Source organism: Lepidochelys kempii, chromosome 1, assembly GCF_965140265.1.
Source record: "Lepidochelys kempii isolate rLepKem1 chromosome 1, rLepKem1.hap2, whole genome shotgun sequence".
Taxonomy (NCBI): Eukaryota; Metazoa; Chordata; order Testudines; family Cheloniidae; genus Lepidochelys; species Lepidochelys kempii.
This window is the reverse complement of record NC_133256.1, coordinates 207547350-207568495: the sequence shown is the minus strand read 5'-3', so window position 1 is coordinate 207568495 and position 21146 is coordinate 207547350. Positions and strand designations below refer to the sequence as shown.

General features: G+C 43.0%; 1 protein-coding gene across 3 annotated transcripts in view; it reads right to left on the bottom strand.

Moving 5' to 3' along the window:
• HAO2 (hydroxyacid oxidase 2) overlaps nt 1-20097 on the bottom strand; it is a 29188-nt gene extending 9091 nt beyond the window's left edge. Inside the window, exons 1-6 of one of the 3 annotated variants that reach the window (XM_073310462.1) lie at nt 19603-20097; nt 13857-14009; nt 11532-11683; nt 10734-11017; nt 6749-6964; nt 1118-1276 (exon numbers count right to left, since the gene is read on the bottom strand). In XM_073310462.1, coding sequence (XP_073166563.1) covers nt 1118-1276; nt 6749-6964; nt 10734-11017; nt 11532-11683; nt 13857-13987 — 942 coding nt within the window. In that variant the 5' untranslated portion in view covers nt 13988-14009; nt 19603-20097. Of the gene's footprint in view, nt 1-1117; nt 1277-6748; nt 6965-10733; nt 11018-11531; nt 11684-12218; nt 12453-13856; nt 14010-15026; nt 15861-19602 lie in introns of those variants that run through there. The other 2 variants (XM_073310472.1, XM_073310480.1) reach the window with 2 other exon arrangements.
• Nucleotides 20098-21146: the final 1049 nt, after the last annotated feature.

The window sequence follows — 21146 nt, the reverse complement described above, 5'->3', positions numbered from 1 at the left end:
TCATGAAGCCGTACACAGGCAAACTGGACAGTAGCAAGGATCTGTTCAACTATAAGCTGAGCAAGTGTAGAACGGTGGTAGTGCGTGCATTTGGACATTTAAAGGGTCGCTGGAGCAGTTTACTAACTCACTCAGACCACAGCGAAACCAATATTCCCATTGTTATTGCTGCTTGCTGTGTGGGCCACAATTTCTGTGAGAGTAAGGGGGAGATGTTTATGGCAGGGTGGGAGGATGAAAACCCGCCCCCTTGGTTGCCTCTAAATTCCCTGTAAGCCGTCTGCCCTCCTCCCTTCGATCACAGCTTGCTTGCAAAGGAAATAAAGTCACTATCATTTAAAAAACATGTATTCTTTATTAATTGATTATAAAAATAGGGAGATAACTCACAAGGTAGCCTGGGTGGGGTGTGGGAGGAGGGTAGGAGGGAAGAAAAAGGCCACTTTAAAACTTCTTGAATGACAGCCTTCTGTTGCTTGGGCTGTCTACTGGGGTGGAGTGGTTGGGTGCTCAATAAGGTCTTGAGCACTTTACAATCATATGATTGGCTTAAAAGTCATGATTTTTTTTATAAATACATTTTAGTTTTTTTCTTTTTCTTTTTTGGTTTTTGAGTCTTTAGATTTTACATTTTCATACCACTCTTCATAGCCATGAGCGCTATAAATGTACTTTAAAAAACCCCTGAAATTCTCAATAATCACAAGACTCCTCACAAGAGTTGGGAAAGTTATGTCACAGAGCAAGGTAACCTACCATCTGGAGAGTTGGAGTCTTTTACTCAGGGTAAACACTGCTTATCTGCAACTTCTTCCTTTATCAGTAACTAGAGCTGGTGAAAAAGTTTCCAGAGAAATGTCCATTGACAGAAAATGGCATTTTTGTCAAAACTGGTAATTCTGTGTGAAATATTTGGTTTTGAGTAAATGTTTTGGGTTTCCATTGAAAAAACAAAAGCTTGACATTTTTCAGAGAAACTTTACAATGAAAATTAAAAATATTTCATTTTTGTTTAATTTTTTCAGAGGAAAAAATATCACTACCAGCTCTGTCAGTAACCCAATGTTTGTGCATATGAGAATGAATGCATGTACAAACCCCACGTTTCCTCATTTACCTTGTAGGTCAGACCCCATAAAGCTGGCCTTCCAATGAAGATACATTTTGCTCCAAGTGCCAGTGCCTTTAATACATCACTTCCTGTTCGTATTCCACCATCTAAATAAACTTCAACTCTATCTTGCACTGTGTCTACAATTTCAATCAGAGAATCAATCTGAAAAGAAACAGATACTTTTACATAGAATTCAGCCTTTGATTCTTAGAGAAAGATATAAGAAGAGAAAGGGGGGGTACAAACATGTAAGACCTTCTATTACTGCTTATGCTCTTTTAAACTGAAATTTAATGATGCACCTCATAATACAAAATGCCATATATGTGTTTCTAAATTGTAGAAAAAAATGCAGTCCTCCAGTCTACTTGCCAAATCGTTTATCCCAGTTTCTAGTGTCATGAACATGTTATGATTACTTGATTTATTTGTTATTGCTGATTAAAAAAACAAAACAAACACAAAAATAACAAAGTGAATAGTGGGACATTTTTGTTGTTTTCCATTTTTGAAATACTTTTAAATTGCATTTTTGGTCACATGGCATGCAGGTTCTTCCCCCCAAAATTAAAAATGTAAAAAGAAACCATTTTTGAAAATTTCTTGTTTTGAAAATAGAAAATAAATGATAAAAGATAAAAATATTTGTAAAAAAAAATCTGAGGGAGAAAAAAGGGAATTTTTCAGCAAAAACAGATTTATTTGAAAATTTTCAACTAGTTCCACTATTTAATGAGCATTGACAGTGTACCCACCATGGCCTAGTACGTACTGTATGAGTACATACAGTAGAATGTGCCATAGAAACACTCGCTGCCCTACTTAAGGTGCAGAACAAAGATGTTGAAGATCTTTAGTTTGTTTTAAATTCTTCCCTTTTCCCTTTTGATGTTGTTGAGGATTTGTACCCCTGAAAGACTTTGGGGAAATTAATTTCAAGTAGAGATTTCAATGATGGTCATTTGCTCCACAAGAATAGAAGGGACTGGTTCTGGCATGAAAGACAGCATGGAAACAGGAGGGAGAGAAGGATACAAAGGGAAGATGCAAGGTGGATGCTTGTACAGAGTGAAGGGAATATGGCTTGAAAGACATGAGAGCAGAGAAATAAGCAGAGTGGAGTTGTGAGGTGCCTTGAAAATGAATTTCTGAAGGATGAAGTTTTGTGAAAGATAAAGGGAAGCCAACAGCGGGATTCAGACAGGGGAATAACATGATCAGAGGAAGACAATTTTGGCAGCAGCATTCTGAATACAAGAATGGCCATACTGTGTCTGACCAATGGTCCATCTAGCCCAGTATCCTGCCTTCCAACAGTGGCCGGTGCCAGACGCTCCTGAGGGAATGAACAGAACAGGGCAATTATAGAGAGATCCATTCCCTACATCCAGTCCCAGCTTCTGGCAGTCAGAGGTCCAGGGACACCCAGAGCATGGGGTTGCAGACTCTGAACGTCTTGGGTAATAACTATTGGTGGACCTAGCCTCCATGAACTTATCTCATGCTTTTTTAATACAATTATACTTTTGGCTCTCACAACATCTCATGGCAATAAATTCCAAAGATTGACTGTGCAGAAGTATTATGTTTGTTTTAAACCTGCTACCTATTAATTTCATTGGATGACCTCTGGTTCTTGTATTATGTGAAGGAGTAAATAATAGTTCCTTATTCACTTTCTCCCCACCAGGTATCATTTTATAGATTTCTATCATATCTCTCCATAATTGTCTCTTTTCTAAGATGAAGAGTCCCAGCCTTTTAAATCTCTCCTTGTATGGAAGCTGTTCCACGCCCCTCATAATTTTTATTGCCCTTCTCTGCATCTTTCCGAATTCTAATATATTTTTTGAGATAGGGCGACAAGAACTGCAGGCAGTGCTCAAGGTGTGCATTCATATAGTGTGGTATTATGATATTTTCTGTCTTAATGTCTATATCTTTCTTCACGGTTCCTAACATTCTGTTAGCTTATTTGACTCCCGCGACACACTGAACAGATGATTTCTGAGAACTATCCATGATGACTCCAAGATCTCTTTCTTGAGTAGTACGGGTAATTTAGACCACATCATTTTGTATGTATAGTTCGGATTATGTTTTCCAGCGTTCATTACTTTGCATTTATCAACCTTGAAATTCATTTGCCATTTTGTTGCCCTGTCACCCAGTTTTGTGAAATCCCTTTGTAACTCTTCACAGTCAGTTTTGGACTTAACTATCTTGAGTAAGTTTGTATCCTCTGCAAACTTTGCCACCTGTTTACCCATTTTTCCAGATCGTTTATGAATACGTTGAACAGCACTATTTTCAGGACAGATCCTTGGGGTTGGGGTGGGGGGAATGGGACACTTTTATTTACCTCTCTCCACTGTGAAATCTGACCATTTGTTCCCACCTATTGTTTCTATCTTTTAACCAGTTGAGAGGACCCATGACTGCTTACTTTGCTTAGGAGCCTTTGGTGAGGGAGCACGTCAAAGGCTTTCTGAAAGTGTAACTACTCTATATCCACTAGATCAGCCTTATCCACATGCTTGTTGACCCCTTCAAAGAATTCTAATAGATTGGGGAGGCATGATTTCCGTTTACAAAAGCCGTGTTGACTCTTCCCCAACATATTGTGCTTGTCTATCTGTCTGATAATTCTGTTCTTCACTATAGTTTCAACTAATCTGCCTGTGCTGAAATTAAGCTTACCGGCCTGTAATTGCCAGGATCACCTCTTGAGACTTTTTAAAAGATCGGCATTGCATTTGATATCCTCCAGTCATCTGGTACAGAAGCTGATTTAAGTGCTAGGTTGCATACCAGAGTTAGTAGTTCTGCAATTTCTTATTTCAGTTCTTTCAGAACTCTTGGGTGAATACCATCTGGTCCTGATAACTTATTACTTTTTAATTTATCAATTTTGCTCCAAAATCTCCTCTATTAACATCTCAGCCAGGGACAGTTCCTCAGATTTGTCACCTAAAAAGAATGGTTTGGATATGGGAATCTCCCCCATATCCTCTGCAGTGAAGATTGATGCAAATAATGCAATTAGCTTCTCTGCAACAGCCTTGTCTATCTTGAGTGGTCCTTTAGCACATCCATTGTCCACTGACTCCACTGATTGTTTGACAGTCTTCCTGCTTCTGATGTACTTAAACTGTTGTTGCTGTTAGTTTTTGTGTCTTTTGCAAAGAGCTCTTCAAATTCTTTTTTGGCCTGCCTAATTGTACTTTTACACTTGACGTGCCAGAGTTTATGTTCCTTTCTATTTTGCTCAGTAAGATTTCACTTCCAATTCTTAATGGATGTCTTATTCTCGCTAGACTCCTCTTTTACTCTGTTGTTTAGCCATGGGTGGCATTTTTTGGTCCTCTTGCTGTTTCTTTTAATTTGGGGTATACATATAGTGTGAGCCTCTATTTTGGTGTTTTTAAAAAGTATCCATGCAGCTTGCAGTTATTTCACACTTGTGACTGTTCCTTTTAATTTCCATTTAACTAACTTCCTCCTTTTTTTGTAGTTCCCCTTTTTGAAGTTAAATGCTACTGGGGTGGGTTTCTTTGGTATTTTTCTCCCTACGAAGATGTTAAAGTTAACCACATTATGGTTGCTGTTACCAATGGTTCAGCTATATTCACATCTCGGACCAGATCCTATGCACCACTCAGGAATAAATCAAGAATTGCCTCTCCCCTTGTGAGTTCCAGGACTAGCTGTTCCAAGAAGCAGTTATTAACTGTATCTAGAAATTTTATCTCTGCATCTCATTCTGAGGTGACATGTACCCAGTCAACAGGGAGAGAGTTGAAATCCCCCATTATTATTGGGTTTTCTGTTTCTGTAGCCTCTCTAATCTCCTTGAGCATTTCACGATCACCATCACCATCCTGGTTGGGTGGTTGGTAGTCTATTCCTACTTCTATACTCATTATTCAAGCATGGAATTTCTATCCATAGAAATTTTGGAGGGAGGGCCAATAAGAGGGGGTTGAAGAAGTTTGGGCAAAAATTGATAACAAAGGCATGTTTTTTTTCCCCCCAATCACCTTGGCTACTGTCTCAATCTTATCTTTAGAAGGCACTTGTCTGTTGATCTCTCAGTTTCCCTTCTCTGGTCTCCTTATGTATTGTAATTATAATAGTTACAGTTACATTTGCTAGAGTAATCTTTTCAGTTGTTTATAATTTTGTCAAAGTTTCAGCCTGAAGTTTTCTAAGTTTGATATCTGCTGGTTCATTGGGGCAGCAGAAGGCGTGACAGACCTTGCCTGGAGCCATAGCAGTGGTTGGAAGTATAGTAGAACAGAGGTTCTCATAGCTTTGTTTCTTTTGGCTGTATGCCCTTTGGATATTCATGTCCTATGGGTGCCTCCTTGGAACAGAGGGGACCCAGACGGTGCTGAATTCGGAAGAGTCCCCACATGCTCCACAACCCCTTCCCTGAGGAGGGGGCTCAGTTGCTAGGGCAGAGGGGCAGGAGAAGGAGTGCATGGATCCCATGGGTTCAACTCTGGGTGTGGGGTCCTTAGTTGGGAACAGCTTCTCAGCCCCATAGTGTGTTGGGGAGGCCAGGGCTGCTGGACAAGGGGAATCCATCACCTGGCCCTTCAAAGAGCAGCCAGAGCCAGGCTCTGGGACAGCCCCATTCCTAGCCCCCATCTCCCCAGCAGAGCACCCAGCCTTGGGTTGGCATCAGAATTTCCCTGCCTCCCCAGCAGCCCCCAAGCAGTGCTATCACCTCCCTCCCTTCTTCCTACCCAGACCCTGCTCTCTATCCAGGGCAACTCCCCCTTTCTGGCCTGTCTCCCTGTAGCAGAGTCCCCATCTCCCATACCCAGACCCCCGTTCTCCTAGCAGAACCTTCCTCTCACCAGTTCCCCCATCTCCTGCGTTCAGAGGAGGCTAAGTTGGTTCTCAGCCAGGCAGATGCTATCTGGTGAGAGCTCCTGAGGAGCACATGGCAGTGGGGGCAGCCCAATGTCTCCAGGCAGCGGGATGGCAGCCGAGCGCTGGACATGCTGGGTAATGGGAACCGGGGAGCCTGGAGTATAGGGATCTTGGGACCAGCCTCATCCTTGTCATTGCATCTAAGTAGTGTTTTCATGGAATTCCCTGGATTATTGTGTCGTATTTTGTAAAGCAAATGACAGAAAAGTCAGTAAAAATAGTAAAGTGAATAGGTCACAATAAAACACAGATGTGACAATATGCAAAAATAACATGGATAAAAGAAAGAGAAAAAAGATGGGAAGAAACATGGGTGGATGCAAACATTCAAACACCCAGTGATTAATTTGCAGAGCTGGATATCAGGGAGATTTTTGCTACATAAATTATCTTTACTCTGGGGTTTAAGGGACTATAAATTTCCATTCCATTAAAATCTAATGCTGCAAATATTTGCAGGCAGTTCCCACTAAATTCAATGGGTCTGTGTCTCAGCAGAATTAGGTGCTGAGACCGTATTGTACCCTCATCTCTATATTTTCTGCTCTTTACTTCATCTTTGCTACAGTACACACAGGCATGCAAATGTATGTGCAGGTATACCACAGCTATGTATATGAATGTAAACACACAGTTACCTATGTCAGGACACACGTGCATGCCTATGACAACAGATTATAGCTTTTCACTTACAGTGGCAGGTCCTCCATCCAGCTGCCTTCCACCATGGTTGGAGACAATAATCCCCTGAACTCCATGTCTCATTGCCAGATCTGCATCTTCCTTTGTCAAAATTCCCTTGACAATGATAGGCAAGCGAGTCAGGCTCTGCAGCCAATAGATGTCATTCCAGTTTATAGAAGGGTCTATGGAGTTAGGCGGGAGGCCATACTCAGAACAACTCTCTTCCTGAAGCCATGGAGTAGAAGGAAATTACATTACAGGTTTATAATAAATAAATAAATAAAATATATTATTATATAAATAAAAATAAAAATAAAATAAAATCCCTCAAACTCTTTCCCTACCACAGAAGACATTAATAGACTTCATAACAGTTCCATCAACTAGCTTTATAAAGGGTATGTCTCTGGAGGACAACAATTATTACGGGGAATGGATATGGAAAGCAGAGTCTCCGAGGGATGTAGGCTGAGATGTCAAAGCCAAGGTATTGGAAGGCAGGAGTGCAAACGAGGACATTGCAGAGCAGAAACAGGAGGGGAGATGCCCTTGATACAGCAGTTGTCAAAATGTTTTTTTTTCCTGCAAATAAGATCATTGGGCTTCTTTAGACAGCAACATAAACTGTCTGGTGTGATGGAGGCCAAGGCAGGTCTCCTTTCCATTCACTCTATTTTAAAACAAGATGAGAAAGCAGCAGATACAAAAGGGAAGGCTACCCATAGCCATACAGCTCTGATTTATGCAACTTGCCTATTTGCTACATATCATCCATCCTGCCATTAACCTTAAAGGTACTCTCAGTTACACTGGTTTAGACTGAGAGTAAGTGCATGGACTGTAATGCATACTCAGGAATTACGCTGTGGTAAGTACAGAAACATCTGGGCCACAAACCAGGCCCAGATCCACAGAACATTTCTCACTCATTCTGTACCTTGCCTTATTCAGTGTGTGCCACTCAGACCCGCAGAAAGAGTAGCATGTAAACGAAGACAGTATCACAATACATTCACATAACCAACTGTCACTTTGGCATTTCCTGATTTATGAGTGCTTTTAGTGCCATTTTCTTGATGGAATTACTAGTTTATTAAAAATGAAACAATAGGGGGGGAAAGAAAGAACTTGGATGTGGCTAGCCCACGATAGATTGCGCTATCCCATTCTAGATGCACACTGAAGGAGGCAAGGACTCCTGCAGAATCATGCCTCACTCAGTTCTCACATTGTGCTTTCAATGAGGCACTATTTTGAATCCTGGCTTAACATAAGAACAACCATACTGGGTCAGATCAAAGGTCCATCTAGCCCAGTATCCTGTCTTACGACAGTGGCCAGTGCCAGGTGCTTCAGGGGAAATGAACAGAACAGGTAATCATCAAGTGATCCATCCCCTGTCACCCATTCCCAGCTTCTGGCAAACAGATGCTAGGGACACCATTCCTGGCTAATAGCATTGATGGACCTATCCTCCATGAATTTATCTAGTTCTTTTTTGAACCCTGATATAGTCTTGGCCTTCACAACATACTCTGGCAAGGAGTGCCACAGGTTGACTGTGTGTTGTGTGAAAAAATACTTCCTTTTGTTTGTTTTAAATCTGCTGCCTATTAATTTCATTTGATGACCCCTTGTTCTAGTGTTATGAGAAGGAGTTAATAACACTTTCTTATTTACTTTCTCCACATCAGTCATGATTTTATAGATCTCTATCATATCCCCCTTAGTCATCTTTTTTCCAAGCTGAAAAGTCCCAGTCTTGTTAATCTCTCCTTATATGGCAGATGCTCCATACCTCTAATCATTTTTGTTGACCTTTTCTGAACCTTTCCCCTTCCAATATATCTTCTTTGAGATGAGGTGACATCTGCACACAATATGCAAGATGTGGGCGTACCATGGATTTATATAGAGGCAATGTGATACTTTCTGTCTTATTATCTATCCCTTTCTTAATGATTCCCAACATTCTGTTCGCCTTTTTGCCTGCCGCTGCACATTGAGCGGATGTTTTCAGAGAACTACCCACAATGACTCCAAGATCTCCTTCTTGAATGGTAACAGCTAATTTAGACCCCGTTATTTTATATGTATAGTTAGGATTATGTTTTCCAGTGTGCATTACTTTGCATTTATCAGCATTGAATTTCATCTGCCATTTTGTTGCCCAGCCACCTAGTTTTGAGAGATCCTTTTGTAGCTCTTTGCAGTCTGCCTGGGACTTAACTATCTTGAGTACTTTTGTATCACCTGCAAATTTTGCACTCACTGTTTACCCTATTTCCAGATTGTTTATGAATATGTTAAATAGGACTGGGCCCAGTACAGACCCCTGGGGGACACCACTATTTACCTCTCTCCATTCTGAAAACTGACTATTATTCCTACCCTTTGTTTCCTATTGTTTAACCAGTTACCAGTCCATGAGAGAACCTTCCCCCCCTTATCCCATGACTGCTTGCTGATGCAGAGCCTGAAAAAGTGAATGGAATTAAGCCAAGCTACTTTGAAGCATAGGCGCCGACTCTGAAGGTGCTCCGGGGCTGGCGCACCCATGGAAAAAAATAGTGGGTGCTCAGCACCTACTGATAGCCCCGGGGGTCAGTGCCTCCTCCTCCACCCCAGCACCTCCTGCCTGCCAGCAGCCCTGCCGAGCAGCTCCTCCCTTTCCCTCCTAGTGCCTCCCACCCATCCCAGATCATCTGGAAGAGGTGAGGCGGGGGTGGGGGCCTAGGTGAAGGGTGGAGTGGGGTTGGGGCCTGTGGCGGAACAGGGGTCGAGCACCCCCTGGCAACTTGTAAGTCAGTGCCTATGCTTTGAAGCCCTGCCTCAGTCAATATACATGAGCACCCTGAATTAGAAAAGGGAGACCAGATTCTTATCTGTTGTAAATCAATGTAGCTCAATTAAAACCAATGGAGTGCCACAGATTTACAGCAGCCGATAACCTGGCCCGGTGTTTCAAAACATTTTAGTGAAATCTCCACACACACAATTTTGTTAGATCTGCAATAGAAAATAGGGGGAGCACTATTAAAATATTCTTGTGCATATACAGAGTATGATTTTAAACATTTGGTCAAATCAAAACAGATTGTCATCCAACCATTTGAAAGGAAAATGTCTGACCAGAGGACTTTGTGCCGAACAGTTGTCAATCTTTTCCTGCAAAGGCACCTGAGCTGTTGAACAAAGTGACTTCAGGGGCATTAGACGGATTTAGAGCTCACCTCCCATTCAGTTGTGACTGCTGTAACCATCAGCGGAGCTCTGAGAGTGAGGCCAGGCTTTAGAGGAACCCAAGCTCCACCAGAATTTAGAGCAGGCACAGATGAATGAAAGGCGGTGAGCACTGGCTAGTACAGCTGAGGTCTTAGGGCTTGTCTATACACAAAAACTGTACCACTTTAACAATATTAATATAATTAAAGCAGTGTGACATGCCCCCTCACCACTGCCACCAGCATGGGTGCGGTTATATTGGTATAAAGGTGCATCTACTAATAAAGCTATTCCCATATGAAAAGGGGAATAACTATACTAGTATGAGTCACCATTATACTGGTATAACTGCATTCACACTAGTAACAACATCCCATCCCCTCACTGAAGTATTTATAACAGTAACTCTTTTAAGCATAGACCAGGCCTGAGTTTGGCAAATGGTAACATGTATCCAAAAAGGCTAAGAACTATTTTTGTAGTCCAGTGGCAAAGGTGATATTTTTTGTGTGTGTGTGTGAGGGAGACATGTATTCACAAGCCCTCCCATCCCCCCAGATATGTTGCTTGGCTTGTACTGAGCATGCTCACATGGACTGAGCATGCTCAGTAACACTGCTGAAGCCGGCTGCCCTCACTCTGCCTCCTCCCCCACTATCGGCAGGCAGGGGTTGCCTCTGGCCAGTGAGGCTCCCATCTGCTTGCTCTCTCTCGCTCTCTCTCTCTCGCTCTCTCTCTCTCTCTCACACACACAAATCATTTCCCAAACCTCAAAAACTCCTTCAAAGTTCTTCACTGTCATGTGCGGTGGGAGCTGGAAGTTGTTGCGGATGTCGTCTCGTCTCTTCCCAAGGTAGGGAAGATCGGCAGTGAGCACCAGGCCTTGAAAACCCGCGGCCTCTGCACGTCGGATCAGTCCCTCTGAGAGTGCCCTGTTGCGATGAATGTACAGCTGGAACCATCGGAAGCCATTGGGTGCGGCTGCAGCAATCTCCTCCACCGTACAGGTGGAGTATGTGCTGGTGATGTAACAGGTGTTCATGGCTTCAGCTGCTGCAGGAGATATTTAAAAAAGCCTCAGTACGAGGTGCTGAAGCTTCCTCACCAATTTTGCCTGGGTACAATGGGAATGCCAGCTAATAACCCCCAATACAAGATCTTTCATCCATATTTTATAAAGTATGTACGGACTGTATAGGCTGAATGCTGTATGTCACCCCCCTCCAATCCTGGGGCCAAAAGGGGGCCAGTCTGGTCCCTGGCACAAGTAGGAATAGCTTCAGGGCTTCTTTAAGTTACAGCAGCCCCCAAGAGGATAACTACAGTGCTGCAGCACTGTGACTGTATGTGGTTTTCCAGCTGCTTTGTGCCTCCAGAGCATCACAAGGGAGAGAGGAGTAGGTCAGGAAAAGAATCTGGCTCTAAAACATGGCACTTCAGTGTCATTCTTACAGATTGGCTTTTCAGGGGGTTGGCCACACATTAAAATGCCATCAGAGTTGCTCACAGTTTCTAACAGGTTTTTAATATGTCCTCTTTTGTTTTACAGAATGAAATCACAGGGTACCTCTTGCTGTGCTCTTCTCTCCATCGGACCAAGCCAGCCGGTGGAAACCGGTGGGAGCAATCCCTACAGGGAAGCTGATTTCAGTCCCTAGAAGAATAGTCCTAGTGTCTATCACAGACATATCCCGCAACATGCGTGGCCGGAAGCGGATTCTGCAAGAAGACAAAGATGACATGCCAGTCAACAAGGTAGCAGCCCGGTGGTTTTAATGCTTGCGATCTTCCCTGATCAATGGATCTTCATTTACATGTTATCACACACTAGTCTGACCCAATCAGGAAAAGCCAGGGGCCATTGCCTGTTGAGAACTCCACCCCCTCATTGGTACTTACTTTCACCCCCAACATGACTCTCCTCACAGTCATTGCCACCTACCTGTAAACCCCATACCATCTGCTCTTGAACTATCTGCCATCATTCTCTGTACCACTGTAACCTAAGAGCACCCCAATGCCAGAGGGCAAGAAGCACCCTGATATATGGTAGACAGTTTCCACTGGTGTCACCAATTCAGTGTACCCCAATTCATTAAGGTAATAAACCATAGCTGATATGTGTCATGTAAGATATCAATAGAAAACTAGTAACAACACACTGATCATTAATATCCTTGTGCGGTGTATATACAGTAAACACCCCAAGGGACTATACAAATGTGGAGGAAATGTGAGATTAAAATGTGTTTACCAGATAAATCTGTGGAGTGAGTAAACAGGTTTCTCCCAGACAAAGGACAAGCCAACCCTCCAATGAGGTGTTGTCAGAATCAATTGGCTATCACATGTCTAGTGGCCATTCATTTGCATTGGATGGGGAAGGAACAGATCAATTTGCATTATAGTGAACACTAGTAGGGGAAGACCCCAGCATGGAACTTCCTTCATCACCAGACTCCATAGCTCCTTCCTCACAGCTTTAATGAACTTTATTTTGAGGGGTAACCTTCAGCTGAATCCCTTTCAAAGGAAAAAAAGATATAAAAAGTAGGGCAAAGAACTTTCACCTAAGACGACAAAGGAACTGAGCACTTCAGATTTTTTGGGAGATTCTGACCAAAGGAGGTGGTCGGCCATCTTGCTGGAAGACAGGGGTCCTGGAACAATTTTTTATAGTGAGCCACTGAACCAAACTGTAAACCCTGTATATAATGGAAACACTTCAAGCCAGGGGGTGCTGCTGCACCTCCCTGCACCCCTAGTTCCAGCACCTATGCTGGAAGGAAGTCTGGTAAGAATCTTACTTTGAACCAAGACCACAGTTTTGTTAACTAGAAAGTGTATTTTTATTTTTGTTTGTTTTTAACCCTTTCTAACTTAATTCTTTCAACTTGGTATCACTTAAAATCTCTCCCCTTTGGTCAATACATTTGTTTTACTTTTAAACCAAACCATCCCAGTGCTGTGTGTGCATTGAAGTGATTAACTCCAGTTAAAGTGATACACTGTGTGTTTTGTCTGTTTAGAGGAACAAACAAATCTTATTCCTCTGAATGGTCCAGGAAAGGTCTGCACATTGCAGAGCACATGGTTTCAGGAAAATTTGGGATGGGGTGGATGCTGGGGTCAAATTACCAGGTGCAACCAAAGCTGGTGGAAACCAGGGAGTGACTGTGTTGCTGCAGAAGGCAAACTGCTGCTGTATCAGGGTTGCACAGCAAACAGACAGAGGGCATGCTTGTTGCTAACTGTGAGCATCCCAGACAGAGAGCTTCAGCAACAGAGCATTTAAAGCACTCAGAGTTACAGGGAAAGTGGTGATACCACCCCTCACTGGTCTGAATAGCATCCCAGAACATGAAAACCACCCACTCAAATGATCCTTGCTCCGTCATTTGCCTTCCATGTATCCCATGGCATACACATCTGCACTTTTGCTACTTTTTGTCAGATTCCATTTCTCTTCCCTTACATCAAAAACCTTCAGATTGCTATACCATATCATCAGCCTGAACACTGCCCATTCTCACTATCCATGCAATTTGCCCCCAAGTCTCAGCCCCCTATGCTACATACTCCATCCTCATACTCCCAATGCCCCACACTCTATGGCCACTCCCACCCTTTACCCTCTCACCTACACAACATGCCACTTGCTTTCACTCCCTTGCTGCCCATTCCCACCCTCAAGTCCACTGTGCTCCATGCTACCTACCTTCATCTGCTGGGTAACACCAGAGGCTACATTGTAAGTAACTCAGGTGCATTTTGCTGTGGTCATTTATATAAGGGATAGGTGTTGAGAGTATTAGACACTTGAGAACACCAGGAACTTGCATCCCAACATAGCTTAAAAGATTTTTGCCCACAAAAGAAGAGCTCTCTGTACCTTTTATATGCCAGGAGGTTGTCATCTCGGGTGCAACACTCATCAGCTCCACCTGCAAAAAATTCCCAAGTGGTCTTGGGCAGATGCTTCTTAGCATAAGCTTCAAAGTCTGACAAACATATCATGGGCATTTTAGAGAAAGGTTATTGGAACCTGAGAAGAGAGGAATAACATGTCAAACACAGAGTAGATATGAGGTCCCTGAGCATTCCCTTTGTCAGCATTCTCTCTTTTATCCACTTCAATTTAATTTAGTGCTGGTCTTGGATTGACAGCTCTACAATCCTCTGTCTGCAGAAGAATTACAGCTCCAGCTTCTCCACAGTGACCAACTAGTGTGCCACATCTCTGCCATGATGGAGCGACCTCCAGGAATGAGAAGGGCACTTATCCCTAATCTATCTATTGAGAATGCCTTAGAGTTTAAAGGCAAGGATGGCTTTCAAGATCTGAAATGGTCTCAGATGCCACTATCTCATTTTGTATTGGCCACCATTCACCAAACAAATTTCAGTCACGCACACTGCTTCCTGCAGCAGTCTAGGGATTTTTCTTGGTTGTCTCCAACCAAAGTACTGACAAGACTCCTTCCTGCATGGTAGGATCACTGCATAAGCTGGAATATTCATCCTTTCAGAAATTGAAGCATAAAGAGAAAAATTCTGTACTCTGTGAAATACCACTGAAGTCTGTGAGGTTGTAGGGTAGAACTACTGGCTGAATTTGGCCTGTGATATGTACTATGTGTTATCTATTGTGTACCACATTCCCCTTGCAGATACTGTGCATGCTACACCTATCGTATTATTTTTTACTGGGCACTTGTCACTGGGCATTGCTGTATAGTGCACATCTGCAGGTCTAGCTGTTGGCCACACAGCTATTTCCTCCCAGCTGCATAATTATAAGAGACGCAGGTAGTGCTGCCAATGGTTAAGGTTGCCTGACACTTCTTTCATAAGACCCTGTTTTCAGCTGTTTTTAACTTTGTCAGACTTTAATGGTTTGGATTGAAATTTCCATACTTTGTGTCTACCTCAGGCTGAGTTTTTGTTTGATTTTTGTTGTTTTAAATTTCAGCAAAAGCAGTTCAGTTATTTCTGAGAACACACTTAGGGAAAATACATTGTTTTGCTCATGAATAACTGTTTCATTGAGAAGGTCTAGTACCTCTGTCCTTTGGTCCAGGGACTTGGAATAAGGTGCAGGTCCTTGATGTAAGGTACACGTCCTGTGTCTTCACTGTGAATATCTACCTAAATTTGTCCAAGTTGTGAGACTGAAAATTTCAGTTTGCACATCTCAGTAGAGACAGAGTTTCTGAGGATTTTGTTTTCTCTGAGCATTCTCCAGCCCAGACCTGAAGGACTTTCCCTGTAATTGTCTCCTTGCCAGCTGAGGCAGCAAACACAGGAACTGAGAGCTGGGAGACTGATCCACCACTGGCGCCTCAGCAGGGAAGAGGAGGTACTTGCTAGCTGTAATGCAGAAAGTGAGGAACTGGGGTGGTGATGAAGGGGAGACTGCGATGAAGACCCAGAGGACTGATGGGTGGGGCCTGTGGGGGCAAGGCTCTGGACAGGGATGAGGAGATGGGGGATGGATAACTGGGGCTGGTCCTAGGACAGGCTGGAGGCATTGGTGGGCAGAAGGGGCCTGGTTTTCAGGGAACAGGGACAGAAGTCTCTAATCACTAGAGAACACTCCCCTCAGAACCTGGAATGGAACCCAGGATTCCTGGGCCTCATCATTCCTTTTCTGTCAGCAAATATCTGTGTAACCCAAAATGTATGCCTCATCCCCCACCCTCTCGTTGCTGGCCCACATAGAGAATGTCAACCTACTACTGCTATCAGTTATTCTTTTAGTTCAAGTGGTAGAGGGCTGTGCTGTGGATTTAAAATTCTGAAATCTGAAGATGACCCATGTGAGCATCAATATGGTTCCACATGATAGAATTTCTGGGGTTTTTTTCAGTTTGCTTTTTTAAAAAAACTAGGAAATTACTTACAAAAATACATTTAAATCCCATTAAGACTGCAAATCACTCACTCCAAAGTTAAGAAATGCCACAGTTAAAGTTGCCTGTGCCACCATAATTTGGCTCCTTTGTGTGTATGCATTATGATACACTCTTTAATTACATGATCAAATACTAGTTTTTTCCCCCACAGGATTCCTGCCTCATTTAGCGCACAGGATGAACCATGCTCAGAGAATGAATCAGAGCTGTGTAAAGAAGAACACTGTTGCCTGTAAAACCCCTCCCTCATTGTTGCAGAATCTGGAAGGTGTGAGTGAATGAGGTTGGGGATTGCAGAAAGAGAAAGGACAGTCTTATGGTTAAGGCAGTTGAATGCCGCTCTGGAGAATTAGATTCTATCCCTGCCCCTGCCACAGAGTTCCTGTGGAATCCAATGAAAGCAAAATTTTTACAGTTGGCCACTAATTGAGTGTTCTTCATTTTCTGGATGCTTACATTGAAACAGAAGGGGTCTGATTTGCAGAAGTGCTGAGCACTCAGAGCTGCAACTGAAATCAGTGAGAGCTATAGTCTGAACAGTGCGATAAAATGATAAGTTCTAGGAAAAATCAGGCCATAGGCATCTCAAATTGGCGCTCAAAGTAAGTGGATGCTTTTGACAATAATATCTCTGTGCCTCAGTTCCCCATCTGTAAAATGGGAATAACAATATTAGAAGTGATCTGAAGATAAATGTGTTAATGTTTGTGAAGCACTGATATCATAGTGATGAGCACTATGGAAAAGTCCCTGAGGAAATAATAATTCTGTATTAAGAGCAATGTATGACTGGTGTTCATTAAATAACACATAGGCCCACACATTCAATGATAAAGATAAAATTACTTTAATGAATAGCTGCTCATTAAGTGAGCACTGTCCATTGTGTTCACTGAATGAGGCAGTGGAAAAAATAGTATATGATCATATAATTAAAAACTGTATCATAATGCTTACACACAGGGGGCTGAATTAAGATGGCCTAGGCCACCTTAATTCTGGCATTTCCTAACTTTTGAGTGCTTGACTTTGCAACCTTATTGTTCTTTTAACTTAGATTTTTTTTATGTAATCATATGTCTTTAAGGGGAAATACTTTGCAAGCAACTCAAATCACTTTCTTTGATGTTGGCCACAGTGTTAAGTGGGCCTAATTCTGTCTTCTTTATACCTGTACAACCCCATGGATGCCACTTGGGAATGAAAGGATCACAAATGACGGCAGAATTTGCCCCTTGATCTTTTTTAGATAGCTAAAACCAGAACATAGTCTAACCCTAGCTACTGCTTTACCAGGTTCTGATTATCCAGGTTAATGATTACTTAACTTGGCCTCAAGCAAATCCTGCAAATCATCTTCTGCCCCAGTGTTACAAAAAGCATTACTGATATGGCCAGAAAGCAGAATGAAGCCTATATTTTATGATCTCTCTGTCTCAGTCTCTATCTCCATGTTGTCTTCTCCAAGGTTCAGCTGTCAGAAAAAACAATCAACAACAGAGAATAGGGCTAAGTTCAGAGAGAACAATAGATAGTTGTGTTACATGTTGCTACTAGTAGGTGGTGTAAGTGAACATACACTGGAGGTGGAAGGGTGAGGCTGTAGTATGAAAAGCACCCAACAAGAGCCTGTTAGAAGGTGCAAATTAAAGCAGCCCTTTCTCTTACATCCTCCTGCTTGTTCATTTTCCAGTGTCCCTCTCCACCCTTCTATAAATGATACCGGCCCTACACACATTCACCAATATGCAACCCTCACTTAGAACATTTCTGAATTTGGCCTAGAAAATTCTGAAAGGAGTAAATACAGAAACCTGCATCTAAACCCGTTCCAGAATAAATGCAGCGCAAAACTATGTTCCAATTCATAGTTAGAATTAGAGCTGGGTGAAATCCGCCAAATATTTTCTAGAAATATTCAGTTGACTTTTGTAATGAATCCAGGTCCCTTTGCTATTTGCTTTCTGTGAATATTGTAGCAAATGAGTAGGCATGAAGGCAAATGTATAACATTTGGAGCAACTACAGGAGAATACTGACACAAACAAAATTTTGAAATTGTAGTTGCAACTGTTCACACTGGAAATATGATTCTTAGTATTACTTCATCCAGTCAGGGAACAGAAATAACACTGCAGTCAAAGCAGCAGGAACACTGAATATCAAATACTTGCCAGTCAACATGGGTTTATATCGAAAACAGATCCTTTGAAACTAACTTGATATCTCTATTTTGGTAAGATTATACAAGCTTGGTTGATAAAGGTAATAGGGTTGATGTAACAGATTTCTGTAAGGTGTTGACTTGGTATTGCATGACATTTTGATTAAAACTTGTATGATTTAAAACTGATGCAGCACATATTAAATGAATTAAAAATGGCTTATAAGTCTCAAAATGTAACTGTAAACAGGTAATCGTCACTGAATGGGTATGTTTCTAGTAGGGCCCCATAGGGATCAGTTCTTGCTATTCTGTTTGCTATGCTATGCTATATTCTTGTTATGCTATTTCATATTTTTATCAACGACCTGGAAGAAAACGAAAATAATGACTGCTAAAGTTTGAAGATGTAAGTACGTACATGGGGAACAAATATTTGATAACACACTCTTCAATCTTACAAAGATATAACGCAATCCAGTGACTGGAGATTGAAGCTAGCAAATTCAGACGGCAAATAAGGTGCAAATTTAACTATTGGAGCAATTTATCAAGGGTCATGGTGGATTCTCCATCAATAGCAATTTTTACATTAAGACTGGATGCTTGTCTAAAAAAAACTGCTCTAGCAATTATTTTGGGGAAGTTCTATGGCCTGTGTTATACAGGTCAGTCTAGATGATCACAGTGGTCCCTTCTGACCTTGCACTATATTAATCTATGAACTATTGTGAATAAACTACATACCAAGAATTATTCACAGAAATGATTTGGAAAATAATGACAAAATATGAGATAAGTGTGAGGTGTTTCCTCACAATTCACAAAACAGAAAAAGAAGCAAAATTTGTTAAATAAATGATTTGTTACTAATAGTTTTGCAGGCCTAGTTAAAATAGACCTTTTACAGTGCAAATGAAAATGGAGGCGCTTCAGACTATGAATAAATGCATTGTTTACAATTTAATTTTTCTGAAAATACCCAGGAGAGTGCTCCAGCTCTCTCTGCTATCCTTCTATATCAGTTAATTAGGAGTTGCAACCCTTATTGGAACCAGCAGGTCAGATAGCCACGATGTGAGCTACCAGGTTGGAAAGTCGACCAAATGATGACAACGTGTGCTCCAGACATAGAGAAACAGATTGATTATGTAGACAAAATCACTCAATCAAACTTCCAAGAGTAGATATGGCCTGTCCCACTGACAGACATGTTTAACTCTACACTAAAAGACTGGGACCTGTAATTCTCCACTACAGCAACTCCAGTAATAGTTGCAACATTGGAGCCAGTAGCACAGACAGGACTTGGGTGTTTTTGTCACTGTGTCGTCTTCTCTGAGAAGGTGAGCCCTGTCTACACAGCTGCATGACAGCAGACACAAGGGGAGGCATACCAGAGGAGAGATCTAGGTCTTAAGTTTCCTAGCTCAAAGAAAGCCAAAGGCACCAAGGACAAATACGAAATCAAATTATTTCACAGCAGGAGAAACAGGAGCCATAGTCACCCAGACACAGCCCTCACTCATCTCTCAATCACTTGCAAAAAAACAACTTACTTTGGGATTTAAAAGCAAGCAGCACCAGGTAAGACCCCAGGCTTCAGAGTGGGCTACAGACAGGTCCGTCCCCACCCTTACGCAAAGTACAGAGCTGTGAAGGGCGCCAGGAAACTACACAGCTGCGTATTGCTCCAGTTCCTGCTCCGCCTCTTCCGCCTGGCCCCAGGCCCCGCTCCAGCGCTGCCCCTGAGGACTGCAGCAGGGTTGGGCTCGCTCCACTCGGCGGTGGTGGGAAGTGGAGCGACTGGGCTCCAGCCTGCTCCGCTCCTCTGGCTGCCAGCTGCGCCGCTGGCGACTGCTGCGGGCTGGTTCCCCCTGCCCCCCAAGCCTGGGAGCCAGGGGGGTGGAGCAGGCTGGGGCCGGGTCACTCCATTTCCCACAGGAAGTGGCCAGCGCTCCCCCCCCCCCCCCGTGGAGGCCTGGGGCCGGCTCTCTCACCCCCCCCCCCGCCGCCTCCGCGGGGGAGGGAGGGGGCGGCGAGAGGGGCTGCGTAGGGCACCAAAATGGCTAGAGGGGGGCCTGATTACCGACCTACAGAATGGCCACTATTTATTTTCTGGAGTGAATAAACAACTATGAGGTTAAAGCTTAACCCACCAGCAAACTTTGTACTTTTGTGTATGTCTACATTTGTTCTGAAAGAAAGTTCCTTCCAAAGACACAGGTCATCTTGGTTACAAACTGATTGCTTGGCAAACAGCCCTGGGAACTGCCGGGTGGCAGGGACTGAAGGCAGTGCAGTCACCAATGGAAAGTACAGAGCCACTGCAGCAGAATGCTGCATACATGGGACTGGATATAGCAGTGCAAAGACCACTGGACTCTGCAGCATCCCAGAAGGCAATGCAGAGTGAATAACACTGAAGCATGGTGCAGAGCAGGTCGCAGGCCTGTGTGGGGTGTATGGCCTCCCAGGGCACCATGTTTTGGGGCCTCAAGGATTCACATTCTGGGAGCCCTTCCCCGGTAGCATTTGTCTAAGACCAACCCTAGTTAGTCGCTCTGAACACAACCATATTTCAGACCCTATCCCAGAGATGGGAGGAAAAGAGATGAGACACTTTGAAAGATCTTTGGTGCAAATACCCTTGAACATCACCAGTTCCTGTTGATACCACTTTTCCCCTCCTTTCTTCAAATAGCACTGCCTTTGGGCAAAAAAGAATCCCCACAGCGAATGCAAGTACAGGACACCATGAATGGGAGGAGGGGGAGAGCTTAGTTTTTCTCTCCAAGTCCCTAGTACCACTCCCCTGCCTCCTCCATTTGGTGAGGTACAGGCTGTGGACTACCAGAAACACCAGGCTGCTGTTGTGTCAGAGTTATGTAGCATTTAAATAAATATAATGTAAATGTTAAATACAGACCCTCTGTGCCTCAGTAGGAACATACACTTCAAGTTTTCTTTGAACAGACAGAATGATTTATCAATGAACTTGACTGGTCATGCCCCCACATTCCAGCAGTGGATAAGGACCAGAGGCTCACAGGTGGGCACTTAGCCCCCAAATTTCAAAAGCGGCTACTGCTTTTGGGTGTGT